The following is a 20,690-nucleotide window of genomic DNA, read 5'->3' as shown; positions in this document are numbered from 1 at the left end:
ATAGTTCATTTTATTTGCTAACGTTTAAAGTAAAAATATTTTTACCATTTCTGCTATTCTGCCTAAGGCCATAAATGCAAATCTGTAGTTGACATTAAAATAGTGGTCGGTTGCTATGTGGTTACTCTCAGTTCAACCAGCAAAGTGTAGGAATGAGTTCGACTGTTTGTGCAAAATAGATGCATGAAAACACCTGTCAGTTTCCACATAAAATCAAATCTTACACAGAAACAGCATGGATTCTGTCACTGTAGCTTAGCAAGATCACATCCTGACTGTTCTCAGATCTTCTCAGCTTTCAGAGCTTGGTTTTCCAAAATGTTATGGTCAAAGCTGCCGCTTTTTCTTCTTTTTTTGACATATCGCAATGAGATTTTTAAAAATGTGTTAATAAAAACTATATCATACTTTTGTTTATCCTTTTAGGGTTACATTTAATGTTGTGAAACAGCCCCAAAACACACATCACTTACATTATAGCAGTTATAAACAGTTGATTTCTCTGTTTTGACTTTTTGACCACGTCAGAGAACGCAAAATTACAGCTTTACGGGATCTCTGACTGGAAACCTAAATAATGATAAATGAACATAAACTCATTGAAAATATCACCAAAACAGACCTTTTGTAGTGTGTCTACCAAAAAAAGTCCCCGTGAATGTGTTGCTACTATAGAAATAATAATGTGTTACTGTCTCATACAGTACCTTCTCATTCAGTGAGAAAGGGAATAAGCTTAGCATGTGCAGAGATCATCAACAATAATGTGGTTATTATTCCCATATGTCAAAGACACTCTGACAGCAGCAAGCACTCCTGCAACTCATGCACCATAAACCATTATTTACACTGACTCTACTTAACAATACACACACTACTGAGAAAGTGTGTAGTGAAGAACTATAGCAGGTGTGACAGTGAGTAAGTCTGCATTTATGTTGCATTTTTAAAATGTTTAAGAGTACTGGAGCAAATTGCATGTGACTGATAGAATCATGTCAATTGTTCAACATTAAGTCTTAATTAGTTATAGCTTAATTATCATTAACTGAATGATTAATAATTCAATTAACTTAATGTTTACAAAACATCAAGTCAAGCTAAGCTGAATAAATTTTCTAAATTCTTGTGGCTGTAAAAAATAAAAATAAAATAAAATAAAATAAAATAAAATAAAATAAAATAAAATAAAATAAAATAATGAATGAATGAAATAAAAACAGCCAAAAAAAGCTATATCGATGAAAGTGGCAGTGAAGCTTTCTGTGACGAGGAATGTGACATGCTTACTCAGGGACACAGCATGATTTCCGCTTAGAGCACACTTCAACAACACATCACTTCACAGTTCACAGGAAGGCATAACAATGAGAACTAAAGAGTGTGTGACCTTCCAAATGCTTACACAAGAACCTTTCTGGGCTGAAAGCTCCTAAAAACACAGTTCTTCTAGTTTCTCTTAACCGCTACATCAAGTGTGTGCTGTGCTAATCATGTGTTTACAATACTATAGTATTGACAAAGACATATACATCATTATGGGAATCATGGTTTGAACTGTAATCTTGATGAGCGTGTATTTATCACGTGAGTTTTAACAATGGGACTTCTATAACCAGAATAAAACAAGGTGTGCAGTACTAAGGAAACAATGGTAAATGATAATGTGATGTAATCCATTAGTTCCTTATTGATTATTGGTGATTATTTTACAGCAGCATTTCCAAAATGTCCTATTTCCCGAATTTCCCTTTTGGTTCAATAAAGTGCTATCTTATACCTCAGCAATCCGCCAACAAAGATGTTTTTGATTAAGTAAAGAATACCTGGTGGTGTGTTTATCATACAATACCCTGTGAATGACCTGTTACTATAGAAACAATAATGTATTAAATTGGGTGCATTAATATAATTATGATATTCATTGCAGCTGGAGCTACTGTCACTTTAAGCCTTTCTTCACAGATTCACAAAAACATTGAGACTGTGGAAGTTATGCTTCTCCTCCTTGTGACTCACATTAATGTTGATCATGTTAGTGCTTTCCTGGCCAAGCAGGACAAATAGAGAGAAAAATAAAACTTAGTTTAACCAAGAAAAGTGAAAGACAGGGGACTTCAGATAAAACAGATGGTTCTGGGTGGAACTTGTAAAGATTAACAGAACAGGCATGGTCTGTTATGCATCCAGAGAAAGGAAATGCTTCAAAACCTGTTTGTTGTTGAGTAAACAAGATGTGGAGGACTCTTCTGGAACATGGCCACAGGACCATAAGGAGCAGCTTCACAGAGAAAAACAATTAACCAAAACGGCTTTGTTACACAAAATAATGCCACACGTTAAGACGAATCAGTCAGTATGTGGATTATATCATGACACCGTGCAGTATTAGAAGTCACTTTATTAGGTAAACTCAGATTTCTTATGTCATATTAACCAAAATGTCCTGCTTCCAGGTTATTGCTGTTTACACAATAAATTGTGCATTTATTATGAAATATTTAGTACCTACTGTACAGCAAAACTAATGGGAAAAGGTATGCAGTTATGCAAGACATGAAAAAAAAAATCTGGACTCCAGTCCTTAGGGTTTAGGAGGTTAAAGTCATAATACTGAGAAATGTTTTGAAAAGATTAACAAAAAAATAATCACTTAATCATTTAATAATATTTTACTTTGTACTTCATGTAACTTTAAATAATAAGGGAAACCTTTTGCCTCAATTTCCAAGTCATCAGCACATTCTCCATGTAGGCTAGGCAAAGTAAACACATGTCTACAAACCAAACTAATCTCTAAACTGCATTAATGTGAATAGAAAAAGTGGGAGGAATCATAAAAAGGGTCAAAGGCCAAAGATCCCGGGTAAGCGTTGCTTAACATACTGTAATACCAATAAAGCAATTACACAAAGCACTGCTCTGTCTATCAGCATTGTTTTGTCAAATGGAAAAATAATTGCATCATGTATGACGTCAAACGTCTGAAGATCTAAAATAGAAAGGAATGTAACAGCAAAGAATTTTCGAGCACTGCCATTGCTGTTTTGGATGCCTTGTTTTGGCCATGACTAGAACATTCCCTAATCAGATAATTAAGGAACTTGGACTGCCATGATGTCCTAAACTCTATATATCCCAAGTGAACAAACAGTTCATCTCCTCAGCCTACTGGGAGTCTGACAATAAATCTCTGTGATGTTCAGAAGAATTCTATATGAATCTTAACATTACAAGATCTCAGCTTTCAGATACAGATGGGTTTGAAAATGTACATTTTTACAAAGCCATTTGTTCTGACACTATTTCCCTTAATATGGTGTACAATAACTACCTAATGTACATGATACTCTTTTTCTTTTGATGCACAGGCAGAGCAGGTACCCATCATACTGCCTCAAGGAAAGAAAAAAGGGGGTGGCAATGTTCTTGGAAATAAACATCACACATACGAATGACAAACAAAATTTTGGATCAGGAGCTGCTCATACAGTGCTTGCTTCCTTACTACATATACAAATATGTTTTAGAAACAAATATTCTCCTGCCTCCTTTCACTTTCATTTAGCTCTCTAGAGCTGTTTAAACAACAGCAGATTATTCATCATGATATGTCATGTAATGGAGATAAACACCTGTAACACTGATGAGTTTCATTCTAGCAAACCTTCAAGTAAACCAAAACATGTCAGAACATATTCTTGATGATTTTTAATACAGTAGCCAAAACTATAAAAATTAGCCTATAACAACCTAGATTTTGCTCATTAGATAACTTATCTAGCCTTCCAGCTAGCAAGCCAATCAGATGCTAGCAAACTAGCTCAGAGTAGCATGTAGGCATTTATCACTGTTTGCATTTTCTTTTAAAGTCAAACAGAATTTCTTTAAAGTCAAAAATAAAAATGATTACTTACTTTGATATAATTCTCATATATCAAAAAGATTTTTTTAAAGAGTTAACAACAGCTATGTTAAATTTTAAAGTTAAACAGCTAGCTTTGCATGCTAGTTCTGTTGGGCCTATCCTCTTATCAAGTTTGGAGGATAAATTGTGGATTTGGTCATAAATATAACAAACCTGTTTCTCAGAAATACTGAGAAAATCACTATATTTTAAATAGAGCAGTGTGAATTTCATGCAGTTACCATCTATCTGTTATCATAATGTACGTAGAAAAAAAAAAGATTAATTGCACTATTCTATGAGACAGTCCATAAATCCAAATTTATCCAAAGCATTAGAAATAAATAGAAATGGGTTAATATGAAGCTGCTGTCAGTTAAACTAGTGGGAACTGTAAGAGAATTAAATAGGCTTTTAGTCAAACCAACAGTTTTCAGTTAAAAATACTGGCCGAAGGCACTTTTGCTAAACGCAATGTAAGCAGACTGCCATTACAGAGTTATGACATCGTAAGTAAAATAAAACCCTCATTGTTTTCACACCTGGAAAAAGGAAAGCTGGAGAGGCTAAACCTTATCTTCAACATCTACCTCCCTAAAAAGCTCACTGAAAAACCAAGCTTACAAAACATCCTTTCAGATCTGTGTTTCTGGGTCAGTTTTACCTTTTACCGCGGACTAACAAAAGCTAGTAAAATAAGAAGCTGTGCCCTGCATCAGCATTATTATTATGAAATACATTACACATATAGGTCAGCACATAATCGTTATATAAAACCTTAATACAGTGTCTGAATTTAGGATTACAACTAAATTTGGACGAGTTACACAATCAGTAGCCTCATTCTCATGATTATGATTTTGAAAAGTCTAATACCCCTCAAACCAAAGGCTGGTTCTACAGAGGTGTGTCTACTAATCCTGGTGATATCATATCCCCTACAACCTGAGCCTTGGTCCTGTTGCAATCAGTGTAACAATGAGAACTTACCCGACAGTCACGCTGTAGGGTCTTCATCAAAGCGTTATAGGTCTCTGTGTCAAAGTACAGGCCTTCATGCATGTCCTGAAAGTCCAGGTCCTTGTAAGTGGGACAGGACTTCTCACGTTCTTTTCGAGAGGCCCGCCGTTTGTACGTGGAACCTTTGAGGTCATATTTGTAGTGCATTTTTACAGAGCGTGGCAGGACGTTGTTCATAACCACCACACGTATGTTCATTCCACCCGACTGCATGCAGTAGAGACCGTAGAACTTTGGCAAAAGTGTCCTGGGATTCTGGTTGAGGTTCTGTGCAAACAGAGGAACAAAGGAAAGAGGCTCAGATTGAATGTGGTGTATGAAATCTTGGTTCATATGACAAATTCAAAACAAGTGGCCTATAAAATATGTGGCCTTGTGTTTTTTGAACAATTGATTGTTCCTCTGGCCATCAATATCACATTTGGTGTCATACACAAAGCGGTATCTACTGGAGAGTACAGTACATTATTTACGTTTATATTCAGTAGTCCATCCAGAGTCTAGTCAACACTGTCTGCACTGTCAGCTCAACAACAGGTTAAGGGCAACTAGCTTTTGAAAATTGTTTTAAGGAATATTTTACATATCCAAAATGCAATCTTCACATATTAAACAAGGCTCTAGTTTCCTATTAGTCTGACAAAGTTAATAGTGAGTGTTCAATGTAATACTTGCTTTGGCATTTCAAGTAAACAATAAACACAACCCTGTGTGCTGTTACAGGAAAGTAATCATAGGTGCGGTGGTATGACACAGCCTGATGCCAAGAGGAGCTACTTTTACCATCACAGAGTTTATTACTTTCCAATATTGTCATGTCCCAGTCATTACAATATTTGTTTAACCATTTATAGCCACATGTAATGTAACAAGAATGCAGATACATGCACATGCTGTAGTTTCTTGCTGCCTTATTTACTGTGAATAGATTCTTTACTATTGAGACAAATGACAAAATCCTAACACAATAAATATTATTTACAAATAGAATACACAGATGTTTTTGCGAGTCAAAGGAATAAATTGCATATAAAATTGCAATAAATTGAGTTTTCCCTTGAAAATTCCCTTGGTGAATTTTTATAAAAGAGGCCGAATCATGTGGTTATGATGATCTCACTCTACTCTACAAGCCCCAATGTTGTTTTCTGGAGACGTGTCCTCACAGCATTCACTCACCGAGCCCTTATTAGGAACTGAGAGGAGAAGAAGAAAGCAAGGAAACCCTTGTGGAGTGAAGGAATGAGTCAAGCTCGCACAATGCACTGCGACCCACCATGTAATAGCCAGGCAGCAGTTTCTGCAGAAACTCAGCCTCCTTGTGCTGTAGAGTTTTGATGATGAACTCGTCATCGCTGGTCAGGTAGAAGAGCGAGCCGCTGGCCCCAGGGTTGGACAGCTCGATTAGGGGCTCCTTGCAGATCGAGTACTGTAAGAGAGGAAAGGAATATGCAGTCAGATTCATACTGTATCACAACCTGCTCTGTGCTCCATCCCGTTCGAGTTGCAATCACGGCTTAACTGGACATAGGAAATGGGGAAGCTCATGTTGTCCCAGGTCTCCTCAACTGACATCAATGTACTTGTTGCGCAAATGCCAAAATCCCCATAATCACCTTTCAAAATCTAGTGGAAAGCCGTCCCAAAAATTGAAGGTAATATTAATTAATTTAAATTTTATTTGTATAGCATATTTAACAATGGACACAAAGCAGCTTAAGAGAAATGAAAGCCTTTACTTTGTCACATACACATTACAGCAAAGTGAAATTCTTTCTCCCAACCTTGGAGATTGGGGTCAGAGCACAGGGTCAGCCATGGTACAATGCACCGGGAGCAGAGAGTGTTAAGGGCCTTGCTCAAGGGCCCAACAATGGCAGATTGGCAGTGCTGGTTTTTCCTAATCCTCTGATCAACAACCGCTTAAGTCACCACTTCCCTATATATCTACTACTTAATGAAATCTTTCGAATTCAGCATAAAAAAATAAACAAGGAAAAACCTTTCAAGGAAAAACTCCCTGAGAAACCATAAGGGAAACCAGACCAAAAAGGGAACATGTCCTTATCTATTGCAAATAATTCCTCTTCTATAACTGTGTACTATAGTCAAAAAGTATAACCAGAAACCTATGAGCAGCTTATGAATATGAGCATCAGAGTAATTTCTTAATTCACATTAGGATTCATTAACAGCAGTTATAGCAAGGGACTAAATGGGATGGAATGGGATGTTTAAAAAGTACATAATGTGATGTTCAGGTGTTCACAAGCTTCTGTCTTCATATATAAGCTTCAAAAAAGACATGGATGACTCCATTAATTGTTAAACCCTATTACTCTCTATCATAGATTTCACTTGATTATATTCTTAGTTCCTGAGCTATATGTACTAACACAAGGACTTGTTTTTAATGAAGACAACAATGCACTTCTGTGAGGTGCGCTGAATAAGTCAGACAGCTAAATACTTTAAATGTAAATGTTAATACTTTAACCTTTGAAATTTAAGACAACAAAACCAGAAAGTCCTGACAAACAGAAGACAAAGTGAATATCTCATTTCAAATACTTCATCACAACAAACAAGTGAATCTACACCAACGAGAAAACAGGTGACAAAGCAACAAGCTTTATATGTTACAGACAAGCAGACATCTACACAGACAGATCTACACAGTCACACAGTGTTTCTCATTCGCCTAGGTCAGTAAAAGGACAGTGTGTGTGATGAAAAAGTCAAATGCAGTGTTTTGACGAGACAGTACAGAACAGTACAACAGTACAACAGCATGAGGTGGTGAGGAGAAAAAAAAAACTGAACAAACTCCAAAACACTGCACACCCATAAACACAGTGTCTGGTTAATGAAATTCCTGAACAACTTTATACCACAATCTTTATACACACACACTCACAAACCCACAAAGACACACAAACACACACAGAATGGGAGCGAGAAACAAACACACACTGTTTTTGGTTAATGAAAATGAACAGTGACGTTATGCCAGGAGCACAAACACAAAAGCATTTGCATTTGGACCTGCAGTTAGCCTGTGTGTGTGTGTGTGTGTGTGTGGGTTTTCTGTACTGAGAAAAGATCAGAAAATCTTACAAAATTCTAAAGGTTTATGTGACATGTATATTTTGGTAGAATGTTTGCTAGAATTTTTTTTTTGCATGTAAGGATGCATATAACGACATCCGTTCTACTATTTAACAAGTATCAAATAACTAATAGACTAGACTAGTCTTATTATGATCAGTAATCAAAATGAATGGTTGCACTAAATCATAATGAGGTTGTTTGCATTATATGTGATGTCACATCCTGTATTAGTAAGCCGTTATATGTAGTTGCAGCAAAAAAAACAACAACTTAGTAATGAAATAAATTCTATTCAACATGTTTTCCTTATCTTTCCTTCTCATCCTAAAACCTATATTACTCTATAACCATATTACCTACGTATATTACTGCTATAAAGTATAATGGTTGTCTTTTTGATTTTGCCCCATATAGACTTAGGAGTTTAAACTTTTGCCCTAACAACTGCCATTTTACTTATATTATAAATGAGTTTCAAGAAAACAGGTCTGTCTGTCTGCCTGTCTGTCTGTCTGTCTGTCTGTCTGTCTATCTATCTATCTATCTATCTATCTATTTATCTATCTAGTTTCTTCACCCCTGTATCCCCCTCATTCTCTAGTATCTATCCTCTAAAATGGGTTAAAAAAAGATGAGATTAAAGCATAAACATGAGAAAAACAGGATATGAACCTATGAATGACGACAACATGAAAATGTTGAAGCTTCAGGGTATTTTAATAACCTGTCTCTAGGCCTCAATAGACGTTCTGTTCACAAAGTGTCCTCGTGTTACTGATAGTATCGTTATTATATAACGTTGATAACCAGATGCCCAAAGTGAATGTGTGCTCCATTATGTCACATAAAAGCAAAGAGGTAAAGAAGTGTAGGATTTTGACTATAAAAGAGAACACGAAGGAAGCGTAAACTGATGAACGACATGGTTTTGAAAGCCTCTTCTGTGCCCTGAGGCTAATTACCACCTGATTATATTCCAGTGAGCAAGCAAGAGGATTACCAAGATGACTGCATTAGTATGGCTAATTTATGTTAGGGATCTGCCAAGCACACTTACAAGCACACAAACATCTGCAGACACACACCTACATATATGCACACTCGTATGCGTAAATAAACGCATGCACATACATATACACACCCACATATTTTTCACATTCGTGCTTGTGTGTATAGTGCTTACACACCTAAAAGAAGATTCAAGATCAGTCAAACACACACAGATGCAGTGCCTTGACACTGAAATGCCTACACTAACAGAGTTACTGCAGAGGCACTGCAGATGCTGAAATCCCATCTGGACCTGCGCACAGCTTCATCAGCTGCAGTTTACTGTATGAAATCAACTCCTAAAGACCAAATAACTGAGCAGAGTGCACTAAGACCTAACAAAATAATGACATTAGTCATTATTTCATAATCCCTTAATAATTAGGCTGCCCGTTAAGAGTCTTAACTCAGAACGGATAAAAGGTTAAGAGCCTTAACCTGAGGGTTGACAAGAAAAGGAAGAGGCTTTACTATAGTTAATCATCTGCCAGACACCTAGTTTAGGTCTATAATAAGTGACTCTTCATCCTGCAATAACAATTTGTCCCTTTTGTGGAAAGAGGTAATAAAACTACAACTAATACCTACCAGGTAGTCATCTGGTTTGATTCCAAACAGCTCTCGGAAGTACCGGAAGGCCAATGGGGCATAGGTCTTGAACCGGAAGTCGGGGTAGTGGTGTGCTGGAGTTAGGTTACTGCCCTCGCTGTGACAAGATAATGAAACATAAAGATACTTTTAAAAATAGTATTAAAAATAATTAAAATAATAAAAATGTAGGCTAAATACTGTAAATGTAAATACTTTTCTTCTTTAATTTTTCAAGCAAAAGCAGGAAATCCAGGCATGAAATGCAACTATCTATTGTTACAGCAAAAAAGAAAAAAATATTTATTAAAATATGTGAATATTAATATATATTAATTTCTCTGAGTGAATCAGAAAAATACTTGGCAACCAACAACAAAAAACAAACAAAGAAACTCCTGATTCATGCAAGCACAAATAGAAAGAACACACTTTTAGTTTAACGTTTATTTCAAAAAATATCTGCTTAGAATAAATGTTAAACTAAAAGTGTGTTTTTTCTATTTGTGCTTGCATGAATCAGGAGTTTCTTTGTTTGTTTGTACTATATAACCATGCAGGTTATATCGTCACATATTTTATACATTTATTACAAGACAGCAACTTTATTATATGTCAATTTTTAAGTCAGTTGCTTTTCTGTTTTTGTCTCAGTATAGAAATAATATAACACTACATATGTAATGAATAAAGATTTGGTTGAAAAATGATCAAGTATTCCATTAATTAGAAATAAAATAAACTTAGATCTCCATAAAAGGGGCATTTACAAAATCAGCGTAATGCTAATCCTATGAGAAAAAAACAGCATTTAACAAAAATGCATCTTTGGCCTGAAATAGAGAGTGAAATTTCCCAGGCGAAATGATACTGTATCCCTGAGGACTAAGATGTCATTTGATCTCTTTCAGCCTCCATTCACAAAGTCCTTGTTTGGAATGTAACACACCAGAGGCAAACATGCAACACAAGCCATGACACGGAACACTGTGAACGATCCCTGAGGCTAAGGAGGTCCTTAGCTTAGTCCGTGCTTGCTGCACAAAAAGCGGTAGGGTTTAACCAGAAAACATGCAAACCTAAGACCTGAGCATAGGCTTCAATAAACCTTAAAAACACCAAAAATAAAAATCAAACAGGACTAAAAACGGTGAGTAGAAAGATAAGCAGTTATTGATTAAAAAAAATCGAATTCACTATAATATTTTTAGAGTCATATTGCATTGCACCTAAGTGGTACACTCAATACCGTTGCCACCGTTGCTGTAGTTTTCGCATTAGCTGCTCTTAATGGTTTCAAGGGTTGTCATTTTGCACATTAGCACATGAAAGAACAGAGAGATGCCAAGCATGCTTGGCAGGAGGTGTAGATACGACTGCCAGTGCACTGGAGTTAAAGCTTTGCTGTTTTTTTCGATTGTAGCCGGAGCAATGTGGAATCCTTCAAACTTGTTTTTGACTTCAGTTAGTCATTTATTTTATTTGTTTTCTCAACTCACCAATGCATTATGGAGACAAATGACCTGGCAATACCACAACAATGGATGGTTTTAATACATTTTTACATAAAATCCTACAAACATATGCAAACCGTTGAAGTATTTCAGAAGTCAGTGGAGAGACTAAAGAGTCTAAAGAGACTGACTTGTAGTATATAAGTATATAATAATTTCCAACATGTTAAACAGATAAAAAACTGACTCCCTAATTGTCATCTAAATAAGGAAGTATTATACAGCACAAGCAACAATGGACAATTTACACAAGGATAAAACATATCCTTATTCCGGGACATACACAGTCAACATTACCAGCATTGTGGATTAAATTGTTGACTCAAGTAAATATGTAATTAGTTATCTAAAAGATTTAAAATACAGCTTCAAAGTTTTCATGCAAGTGTAACCCCTTATGTTTACTTAACATACAAAAGAAAAACTACAAGAAAATACTCAAAAGAAAGAAAGATGACTTTACAACACTGACTTTAACAGCATTAATCTAATTGCTAATCTCTCAAATGTTAGCAAGCATGATAATAACTCTGAAGATTTTCACTAAAGAATGAGCTAAGGCTAACTATAAACAGCTGTATTGTTATTCTCACAAATGCTTAGCTAGCATGATAATAACTGAAGATACATACTAGCAGAATGCACTACACTTCAGCTAGCTACACCTTAATCAGAGACTTTGAGACAGAGCTATGAAAAATTAATGCGCAGGTACATTTGAACCATTTTTGAACTAACCTGAGAATAGTTTTAAAATCTAACTGATGCTTACCTGGGCAGAAACACACTCTCCACCACGTAAAAATCCTGCATGAGAACATCTCGGTCAGGTTTTGAGGTCAAGTTCCCTACAGTGTAACCAATGCCCAACTGGATGGCTCCCTTAATAGCCGACGATGATGTCTGGTCAAACATACACACATAAATAACATCAGAAAACTGTTAGGATTCCAAGTTTTGACTTACTTGTATAGTTACTTTCTGCCATGTTGCACCAAAAGTTAAGGTTCATTGAGAAAGCATGTCAACTGTAACAAGTGAAGGGAAAGGGTGGCTACTGGCATCCATGTACCCTGCAAACGAGACAGAATGGCCCTCCGTTCATGCCATTTTGGCAAGTGGACATTTTACATTGTATTACAGCTATTTGATTGGATATGTCTATCAAATGACAATGTTAAACAATTCTGATTCATGCTTACTATACTTCTGTGCTAGTCACAGAGGGCCACACAGTCTTCCTGCACCTTGTACTACCAAAAGTTACTTCCTCTTCTTTCAAGTCACCCCAAAGTATTTTATTAACTATTTCTATATCAAATAAAGTTCATTATGTGGCAGTTCTACAAAAAACACTTATAAGAATCTGTCCTTAACATACATTCACATCTCAAGTAAACCAATAACAGAATGTGTGTATGTAATAACAAAAGATATTTGCATACTGAAGTATGATTGGCTTCAATATTTTGTGCTGAAATATATTCCATGTTTGTCACTACACAAATTTTATAACGAGATGTTCGGCCTCTACTTTCTTAAAATATAACTCTGCCATGAAACTTTAAGTTTTTTTAAAAAAAAAAGAAAAAAAAACGTAAAGGGTAACTTGAATGAATAGAAGGAACCCTCGATACTAAACTAAAACGTTGAGGTCCAGGCTTAAATAAATAATGTCCTTTGAGAAGTTTGTATAAATTTTTTCATTATTAACCCCTTAAAGCCTCAGCTTATTATTCAATACATCTTATTGAACTTATTATTCAGCAACTACAATGAATTATTCAGTAAATGTCAGCAACTTTAATTAGAAATGTATGTAAGAAAGAGAAAGTGAGACTCCAGTAATAACACCTGGGACTTTAAGGGGTTAAAATTTTAAAGTTTAACGTATCGCAAGAAAGTTACGACTTACTGTCATTGGGTTCCTCAGCCTAAAAGAATAAATATTTATTAGCACATGCACCACTTCCTTTAATATTCCCCATAGGGATAAATACAGCAGTTTAACAGCTTACTTAGAAACATTTACCTTTTTATAGGTTTTCTCGCTGCTTGGTCCTCCGACTCCATTTTCAGCCGTCGACATCTTTCAGAGAAACAGATATAGAGAACCGGGTCAAGCGCAGCAAGTGAACAGACACTACACTGATAAATCTGAACATCAAGATGAAAACACAGAGACCATCATACATGGAGAAGAACTGAATCATGTTTTATCAGCTTGTCTTAGACGGGTTACATCAATACGAAGGATTAAAAGCAAATAAATGTAAACATTTTGATTAAATTATACGGGTCTATACTTGAAATAAATGTTTTAACAGAAATGTCTGATTAATAAAAATGAAACTTACTCAAATACTTTTCAATAAAATAATTAATTCAATATAATAAAATAATAATTTTGGGTCAGAATATTAGCTATGCAGAATATAGAGAAAGATCACAGTGCATGTTATTTAACTACCACCAAATATAAAATACTATTGTTATTAAAGTTTAGTTAACTGCATACAGTAAACATTACTAAACATTACTTTCAAATAAAGTGTACTAATGTTACAGTTAAGTGTACTAATGTTACAGTTAAGTGTACTAATGTTATGATTAAAGTGTGCTAACATTGTTAAGTGTACTAACATTACAAATAAATGGTACCAAGGCTAGAATTAAGTGTACTAACTTTATGAAGTGTACTTATGTTTTAATTACATGTACTAACATTTTTAGTGTACTAAATTTGCAATTAAATTGCACTAATGTTATAATTAATTGTACTAATATTATTGTGTACTAACATTACAAATAAATTGTACTAAGGTTACAACTGTGTGTACTAATTTAAAGGTGTACTAATGTTACAATTAACGTTTGCTGATGTTATAATTAAGTGTACTAACATAATTTAGTGTATTAATTTTGCAAATAAAGTGTAGTAATGTAATAATAAAGTGGACTAAGATTAGTATCTGTGGTAATATTACAATAAAAGTGCACCAATGTTACAATTAAATGTGCAAATGTTAGTCCTACCTTTATTTACCCACAAACACAGTTGCTCTGCTGCTCACGGCTGCTGCATTGCTCACTCATATGGACTATGTAGATTTCACTTAATCTAGGATAGAAGAAGAAACCACATCAGTTCACACGATAAAATGTAGCTAAACTGCAATGTCTGCAGTGAGTGAATGAAATGTTTTCACATAAACTACAGAGGTGACTACAACAACAAGATCTATGGAAAAAATGTCACAAACCTAACACCCAACGTTGCCGGATTTGCATGCATATGCACATTTCTTTTTGAATGTGTGTGTGTGTTTGTGTGTTCTCTGAGCCATGCACTCAGTGACTCCCCTGTCACCTCATTACCTGACTGATTTGGGAGGAAAATGTAGCCACTTCTTTGTGTCAGTCCACAAATGCCGCTCTAAGATTGTGTTCTTGGCCCTAAGCTCTAACACAATAGCAGCTGTCTAAACATTAGGCATTCTTTACTGGTACTGAACAGAATGGCACGGACTTTCCTCTCACAGCAAGGGCACTTGGTAATAAGGGAGTGATGAGTCTCACAATGCATTATTCATTTAAATCTATATTTATTCTTCATCAGGAAATATCATTTCCATCCAAATCTTGGCAGAAGAGATTGATCAAAACTACTTCATGTAGACTCCAGTTCTGGAAGCCCAGATCACTAAAAAGATTTTCTGTGAGATGTTTCTCAAATCCTATACTGCATTTTAAACCAAATACTTAAACTTTAATACTATACATATATAATCAACTGCTGGTTTTGTGTATAGCGTTAACTGTAGCTATTGTTAGCTAATGGCTTATATATCTGTAAATATTTTAGTTATGTACACATTTATTTGTTAAAAAGTTCCATTTAGTTCATTTTTTCACTTTTATTTATTCTTAACGACTTCCTAGTGCCATCCTTACTCATTTATTCACTTATATACTTGGCTCTTAAATATTCTTAGTCTCTTTTCTTACAAATATATAAATAAATATATACAGAATGATTAAATAGTCCATTTATCACATCCTTTAATACCCACTTAGACTGCACGCTGTAACAAACTGTTAATTGTGAACACACTACACTTTTATATACACACTCTAAAAAGGTTTGCTATCTGTAACACACCTGTGTCATCAGAATATGAGTCGAATCGGGGTTGATAAATGAGGCCAAAATCTAAAACGACCCTTTGAGATCGGCTGGAATGTGTGTGTGAATGTGTGTTTTGTGTGCCTGAGTGTGTGTGAATATAAACGATGCCTCGTTAAAGCAGGAGAGTAAAGGCATGCATTTTGAAAGGGTGTGAATGAAGGATAATCACTTTGCAGGGCACTGGCATAAACACAGATGCAAGAGAAAAGACGGCGTCCTTATTCAGGCTTAAAGACTGCTATGGACTTATTTCCTCGTTTACTGCATCTGTGTGGGATTGTGTGCAACAAACTGTTTATACCAGAGGCATGGAGGGTTGGTGTCTGAGTGAGGAATGCAAGAAAGAAAGAAAAAGAACAACTGGAAAATGAGAGCTTAGCTTGGAAAAAGACCTTGAGATAGAGAGAAAGAAAAGAAGAACAGACTCTCTGTATGCAGAGTTTTCTACACCTGCACGTGAACGTGGACATAACCAAGACTTCCTGCAACCTTTGTTACATAACCATTCTTTCAAGGCCAGGCTGCCTACAGTACCTATCTCACTCTAACACACACACACACACACACACACACACACACACACACACACACACACCTACCTAACAATCACTAATGACCTATTAATTACCCTAAATGGTATAAAAAAGAAGTATAAATGTATACCTAAACATTATCTCAAGCTTTAAAATTAATGGTAATGTAATTGTCTTGTTTACTTATTTTTATGACTTTTTCACTGCCATTTTCAGTAGCATCTAAGATGTTCTTGATCCAGTTCTTTGAAATCCAAGGACTATTTATCTGCGAGGCTCTTGGTCTGATAAACAGTATTAAATATCAGTACGTACTATACCAAAACAATTTGTCTTTCTCTTCCCCCCACTTTTTTAACCTTCATTTGGTCAAACAACGAATTTGCCGAATCTAAACAACAGACAAGAAGCTCAAGTGCTTGTGAAAATAACCACAATGCCACATCTTTGAAGTTGTGTATGTGTCTGTGGATATAAACATAAGCTCAAACCATGCGAAATCTATAATAAAATCCTGTTTCACACTGATCCTAGCCTGGGGCAACGTCTGCCCCCCTGCAGTCTAGGCCACAAACTCTCCAGAACAAATACACACAGGTTTTAGCCAAGCATTCAAAATAAGGCACCTGCTGGGTGCAGAACAGAGAGAAGACAAAAGGTCTGTGCTGTTATGTCTCTCATTTTCTACTGCTTATCCAAACTACCTCGGGTCACGGGGAGCCTGTGCCTATCTCAGGCGTCATCGGGCATCAAGGCAGGATACACCCTGGACGGAGTGCCAACCCATCGCAGGGCACACACACTCTCATTCACTCACGCAATCACACACTACGGACAATTTTCCAGAGATGCCAATCAACCTACTGTACCATGCATGTCTTTGGACCAGGGGAGGAAACCGGAGTACCCGGAGAACATGCAAACTCCACACACACAAGGCGGAGGCGGGAATCGAACCCCCAACCCTGGAGGTGTGAGGCGAACGTGCTAACCACTAAGCCACTGTGGCCCTGTGCTGTTATGTATTATAGAAAATGTTTCAGGTATATGCCTCCAAAAAAGCCGATCTTGTGAGGTGTTCTCGGTATGCTGTGGTTAGTATTGACAAAAAGTGCTCCAAGGAAGGACAACAAGTGACAGGGCCATGGGTGCCTAAGGCTCAGTGGTGTAAATGCCGAGAAAAGCCAGACCATCTGTTCCGATCAGAAAAGCTTCTGTAGCACAACACACTGAAAAAGTTAATGCTGGTTATGATAGAAATGTGTCACAACACTCAGTGCATCACAGCATGCTGTGGGGCTGCATAGATGCAGCTTTGGTCAGCATGCCCATGCTGACTTCTGTACACCACTGATAGCACCTACAATGGGCATCTGAGTATCAAAACTAAACCACAGAGCAATGGAAGATGGTGCCTTGGTTCTGTTAAATAACTTTTTCTTTTACATCATGTGGACGGCTATGTGTGTGTGTGTGTGTGTGTGTGTGTGTGTGTGTGTGTGTGTGACTTACCTGGGAAAGCATGGCACCATGATGCACTATGGGAAAAAGGCAATGTGATGCTCTGAGCAATGTTGTGTTGTGAATCCTTGCGACTTTCATGTGGATGTTACTTTGACACATACCACCTACCTAAACATTCTTGCAGACCAAGTAAATCCTTTCATGGCAACAGCACTTCCTAATGGCAGTGTCCTTTCTCAGTAAGCCTTTACCTTACAACTTACAGAACTCTGGTGCTAATATCTTGGTTCCACATACATCAGCACACCTCCAGAGGTCTTGTTGAGTCCTCGAAAGGGTCTAAAGTTGTTTTGGTGGCACAAGGAGAACCTATACCATATTAAGCAGGTGGTTTTAAAGTTATGGTTGATCAGTGTATATCTTGGACAGAAACTAAGACCAATCAATCAATAAGTAAATAAATAAATCTGTTCTGTGATCATAAAGGTGGCTGTTTTTTTTTTTACATCATGACCTGCCAGTGACTCCTTGCTGGGGATTACATCTTTGAGATGCTATGCCACAGACCAGCAGGGGACTTTTGAGAACACTTGGCTCGTTATCATCACAACACTTTTCTATCTGTGCTTTTGCTGTGGTTGCTCAGCAGCAGTGTCTGTATACAATAAACCTGAGACAGGGTAAGACTAAAAGCAACAGACTAAAAGCTGTGTTTGAGTGTGTAGTATTTTCAGTGTGACCTGGACAGGGCCAAATAAAACAACTGTGTAATGTTTTTCTGATTTATTCCAAAAGGCTCATGGGTTTGACTCTGAGCTTATAGTTGGATGAATATGAATTCAGGTCAATACCTGCTGGCGTCAGCTTCTCTGCCCTTTCACTCGTCATTGCGGCTGTGCCCTTAACCTCAAACTACTCTGGAAATGCTGTCATGCTTCAAGGGACTTATAAGTCTCATAAGAGCATCATCTAAATGCCAGCAATAGACCTCAGAGGAGCCGATTTGAATCCATAATAAACATGATGATGGCATGTTTTTGTATCAATCTATAAAGGAAGGGCACTACAGAAATGACAGGTGTATAGTGCATGGTCTCTTAGACTGGAATTTTCCAAAGCTTTTTTTTTTTCAACTTTTGAAAAGCTTGTCAAGGTGCATTAAAGGAAAATTCTATCCTAAAACACATTAAATAATGTTTAATGGTTCTGGTGCTAAATTGTTGGTTGATGCTATATTTTCATTATTCCTGTTTTGTGGTTACAATCTTAAATATAATGGATAACAGATACATTTTGCTTTTCTCGATTTCACGTTAATGAAAAAATCTGCAAACGACATGAAATGAAATGACAGCAAACAGTAGATGATCTTATACAAGACGAAAAGCCACTGAAGTTGGAGTAGAGTGAGTATTATTACAAAAATGCTGTAAAATGATCTGTCTACAGTAAGTAGAACATATAGATAAGGAGGTGCGAGAGCTGGATAGAGTATAAGACTAAAGCGCTGCTGCATTACATTCAATTAAAAGAATAAATCTTTTGACAACCAAAGATAACATATTGATTATCAATTTTATTCAGGGTGGATTTTTCCTTTAAGGACACCTTATATTGGATATAGATGATCAGAAACTCTGCTTGGTATATATATATATATATATATATATATATATATATATATATATATATATATATATATATATATATATATATATATATATATATATGTATATATCCTTTATCTGAGCCTGTCTGCCTTTATTAGGCCATATCCCATTGCTCCCATCAAATTAATAAGACAAGCATTTCAGGATGTGATCTTAATTTCATTCAAGTTCTTAAAACACAAACATTCTGCATTAATTGAGTTAAGCTCTGCTGCAGGATTATGACTCTCAAGATTATACCCAAACACAAACACTTTGTTCTTTGCTCATAAGACAATTGGGTACAACAACACAATGATTACAATATATAAAAACAAAGTCTCCTTTTTTGATACTCTGTTTGATCATGCTTGCGTAACAACCTTCATCCCTGAAATATGATTATTACTAATTATTTTAATTTCATAAGCTAAAAAAAAACCTCATCCAGGAAGCACTTTGTACATATCAACAATTTGTTTTCTCTCAAGAACTATTACATCTATAATGTAAAGTATTAGTAGATCACTCGCTAGCTGTAGTGAATCAAACAGTGAACTTCGCAAATACAAGATCGCTTCCTAGCAGTTAACTAGCAAGCAAATTTTGCACCACAGTATATTTATGCAGTAATAAAAAACTAAATCTGTAAAACCTGTGGTAAAAGTGGATTAATAAGATGACCACGTTACCTCAGAATCACTATAAAATAAAAATACTAAAACATACTCCAGTAAGTCCTTTAATACACACAGTAACACAGTTCACCAAAGCTAATAGCATAGCATAACAGGGGATTAAGGAAAAGTTGGAAAGAGATCTTAGTGGTGTTCAGTGTGCATTGTTGTGCATATTCATAGATCTTCGGATTAGATAGAATTTTGTTCATATTTGTTCGTACATTATATAGTTTTATGAACATATTAAACTGAGCTCTGTTAAGTCAATGTTACTCAATAAACCCTGGCTGTAATTCAGTATTGTTCCAATATGTTATTGTTTCTATAGTAACAGCTTAGAATTACAAGCTGTACTGTCACGTAATTCACAAGAACACAATATTAGCATTAATCTGTTATATTACGGAGTCTTCAAAAACAGGCAAACGTTACACATTACAAAATGTTATCTTAATCTATTGTTACTAAATATTATAAAGCATAATAAATGAAATTATCAGAATATGTAGTATATGGTTATTGAGACACAGCAGGGACGAGGCCACAAACACCATATGTGCAATTATTATAGCATTACGAGGCATATAGAAAAGGCATTAAGAATGTTTTAGGAGCGGAACTGTGGCCTCAGATTAGCTGGAAAGGTGCAGGTCAGGGAGTATTAAAGATAAACACAACTGAAAAGAATGAACAGCAGAGAAACTGAGAGAGGGTGTTGAAGCTAAGACGCTGTTTACTATTCTAGGCGGGTCACATTCTGCATGCACAGAACAGCGTGACACAGCTGATTAGGACAAACTGCACTAGCCAGAAGTCTTATGGCAAAGGTAACTGGGATGGACTGCAGTAGCAAGAGAAGCTGAGAAGAGCTCCGACATGATTGTTGAATGTTTAAAAAAACATGAATACATTCTATGCATAATTGCAATGTAAATTATGTAGACTTATTAATATCTGAGTAAACATTTGCTTTAGGTCTCCAGAT

At 36.0% G+C, this 20,690-nt stretch overlaps 1 protein-coding gene across 2 annotated transcripts in view; it reads right to left on the bottom strand.

Annotated features, from left to right (window-relative positions):
* pip5k1bb (phosphatidylinositol-4-phosphate 5-kinase, type I, beta b) overlaps positions 1 to 20,690 on the bottom strand; it is a 41,089-nt gene that overhangs the window by 12,102 nt on the left and 8,297 nt on the right. Inside the window, exons 2-8 of one of the 2 annotated variants that reach the window (XM_060881058.1) lie at positions 14,227 to 14,311; positions 13,223 to 13,279; positions 13,106 to 13,124; positions 11,963 to 12,093; positions 9,677 to 9,794; positions 6,204 to 6,356; positions 4,898 to 5,194 (exon numbers count right to left, since the gene is read on the bottom strand). In XM_060881058.1, coding sequence (XP_060737041.1) covers positions 4,898 to 5,194; positions 6,204 to 6,356; positions 9,677 to 9,794; positions 11,963 to 12,093; positions 13,106 to 13,124; positions 13,223 to 13,263 — 759 coding nt within the window. In that variant the 5' untranslated portion in view covers positions 13,264 to 13,279; positions 14,227 to 14,311. The remainder of the gene's footprint in view (positions 1 to 4,897; positions 5,195 to 6,203; positions 6,357 to 9,676; positions 9,795 to 11,962; positions 12,094 to 13,105; positions 13,125 to 13,222; positions 13,280 to 14,226; positions 14,312 to 20,690) is intronic. The other variant, XM_060881059.1, reaches the window with a different exon arrangement.

This window comes from Tachysurus vachellii, chromosome 11 (genome assembly GCF_030014155.1).
Source record: "Tachysurus vachellii isolate PV-2020 chromosome 11, HZAU_Pvac_v1, whole genome shotgun sequence".
Classification (NCBI taxonomy): Eukaryota; Metazoa; Chordata; class Actinopteri; order Siluriformes; family Bagridae; genus Tachysurus; species Tachysurus vachellii.
The sequence above is the reverse complement of the archived record's forward strand: the minus strand, read 5'-3'. Positions and strand labels throughout refer to the sequence as shown.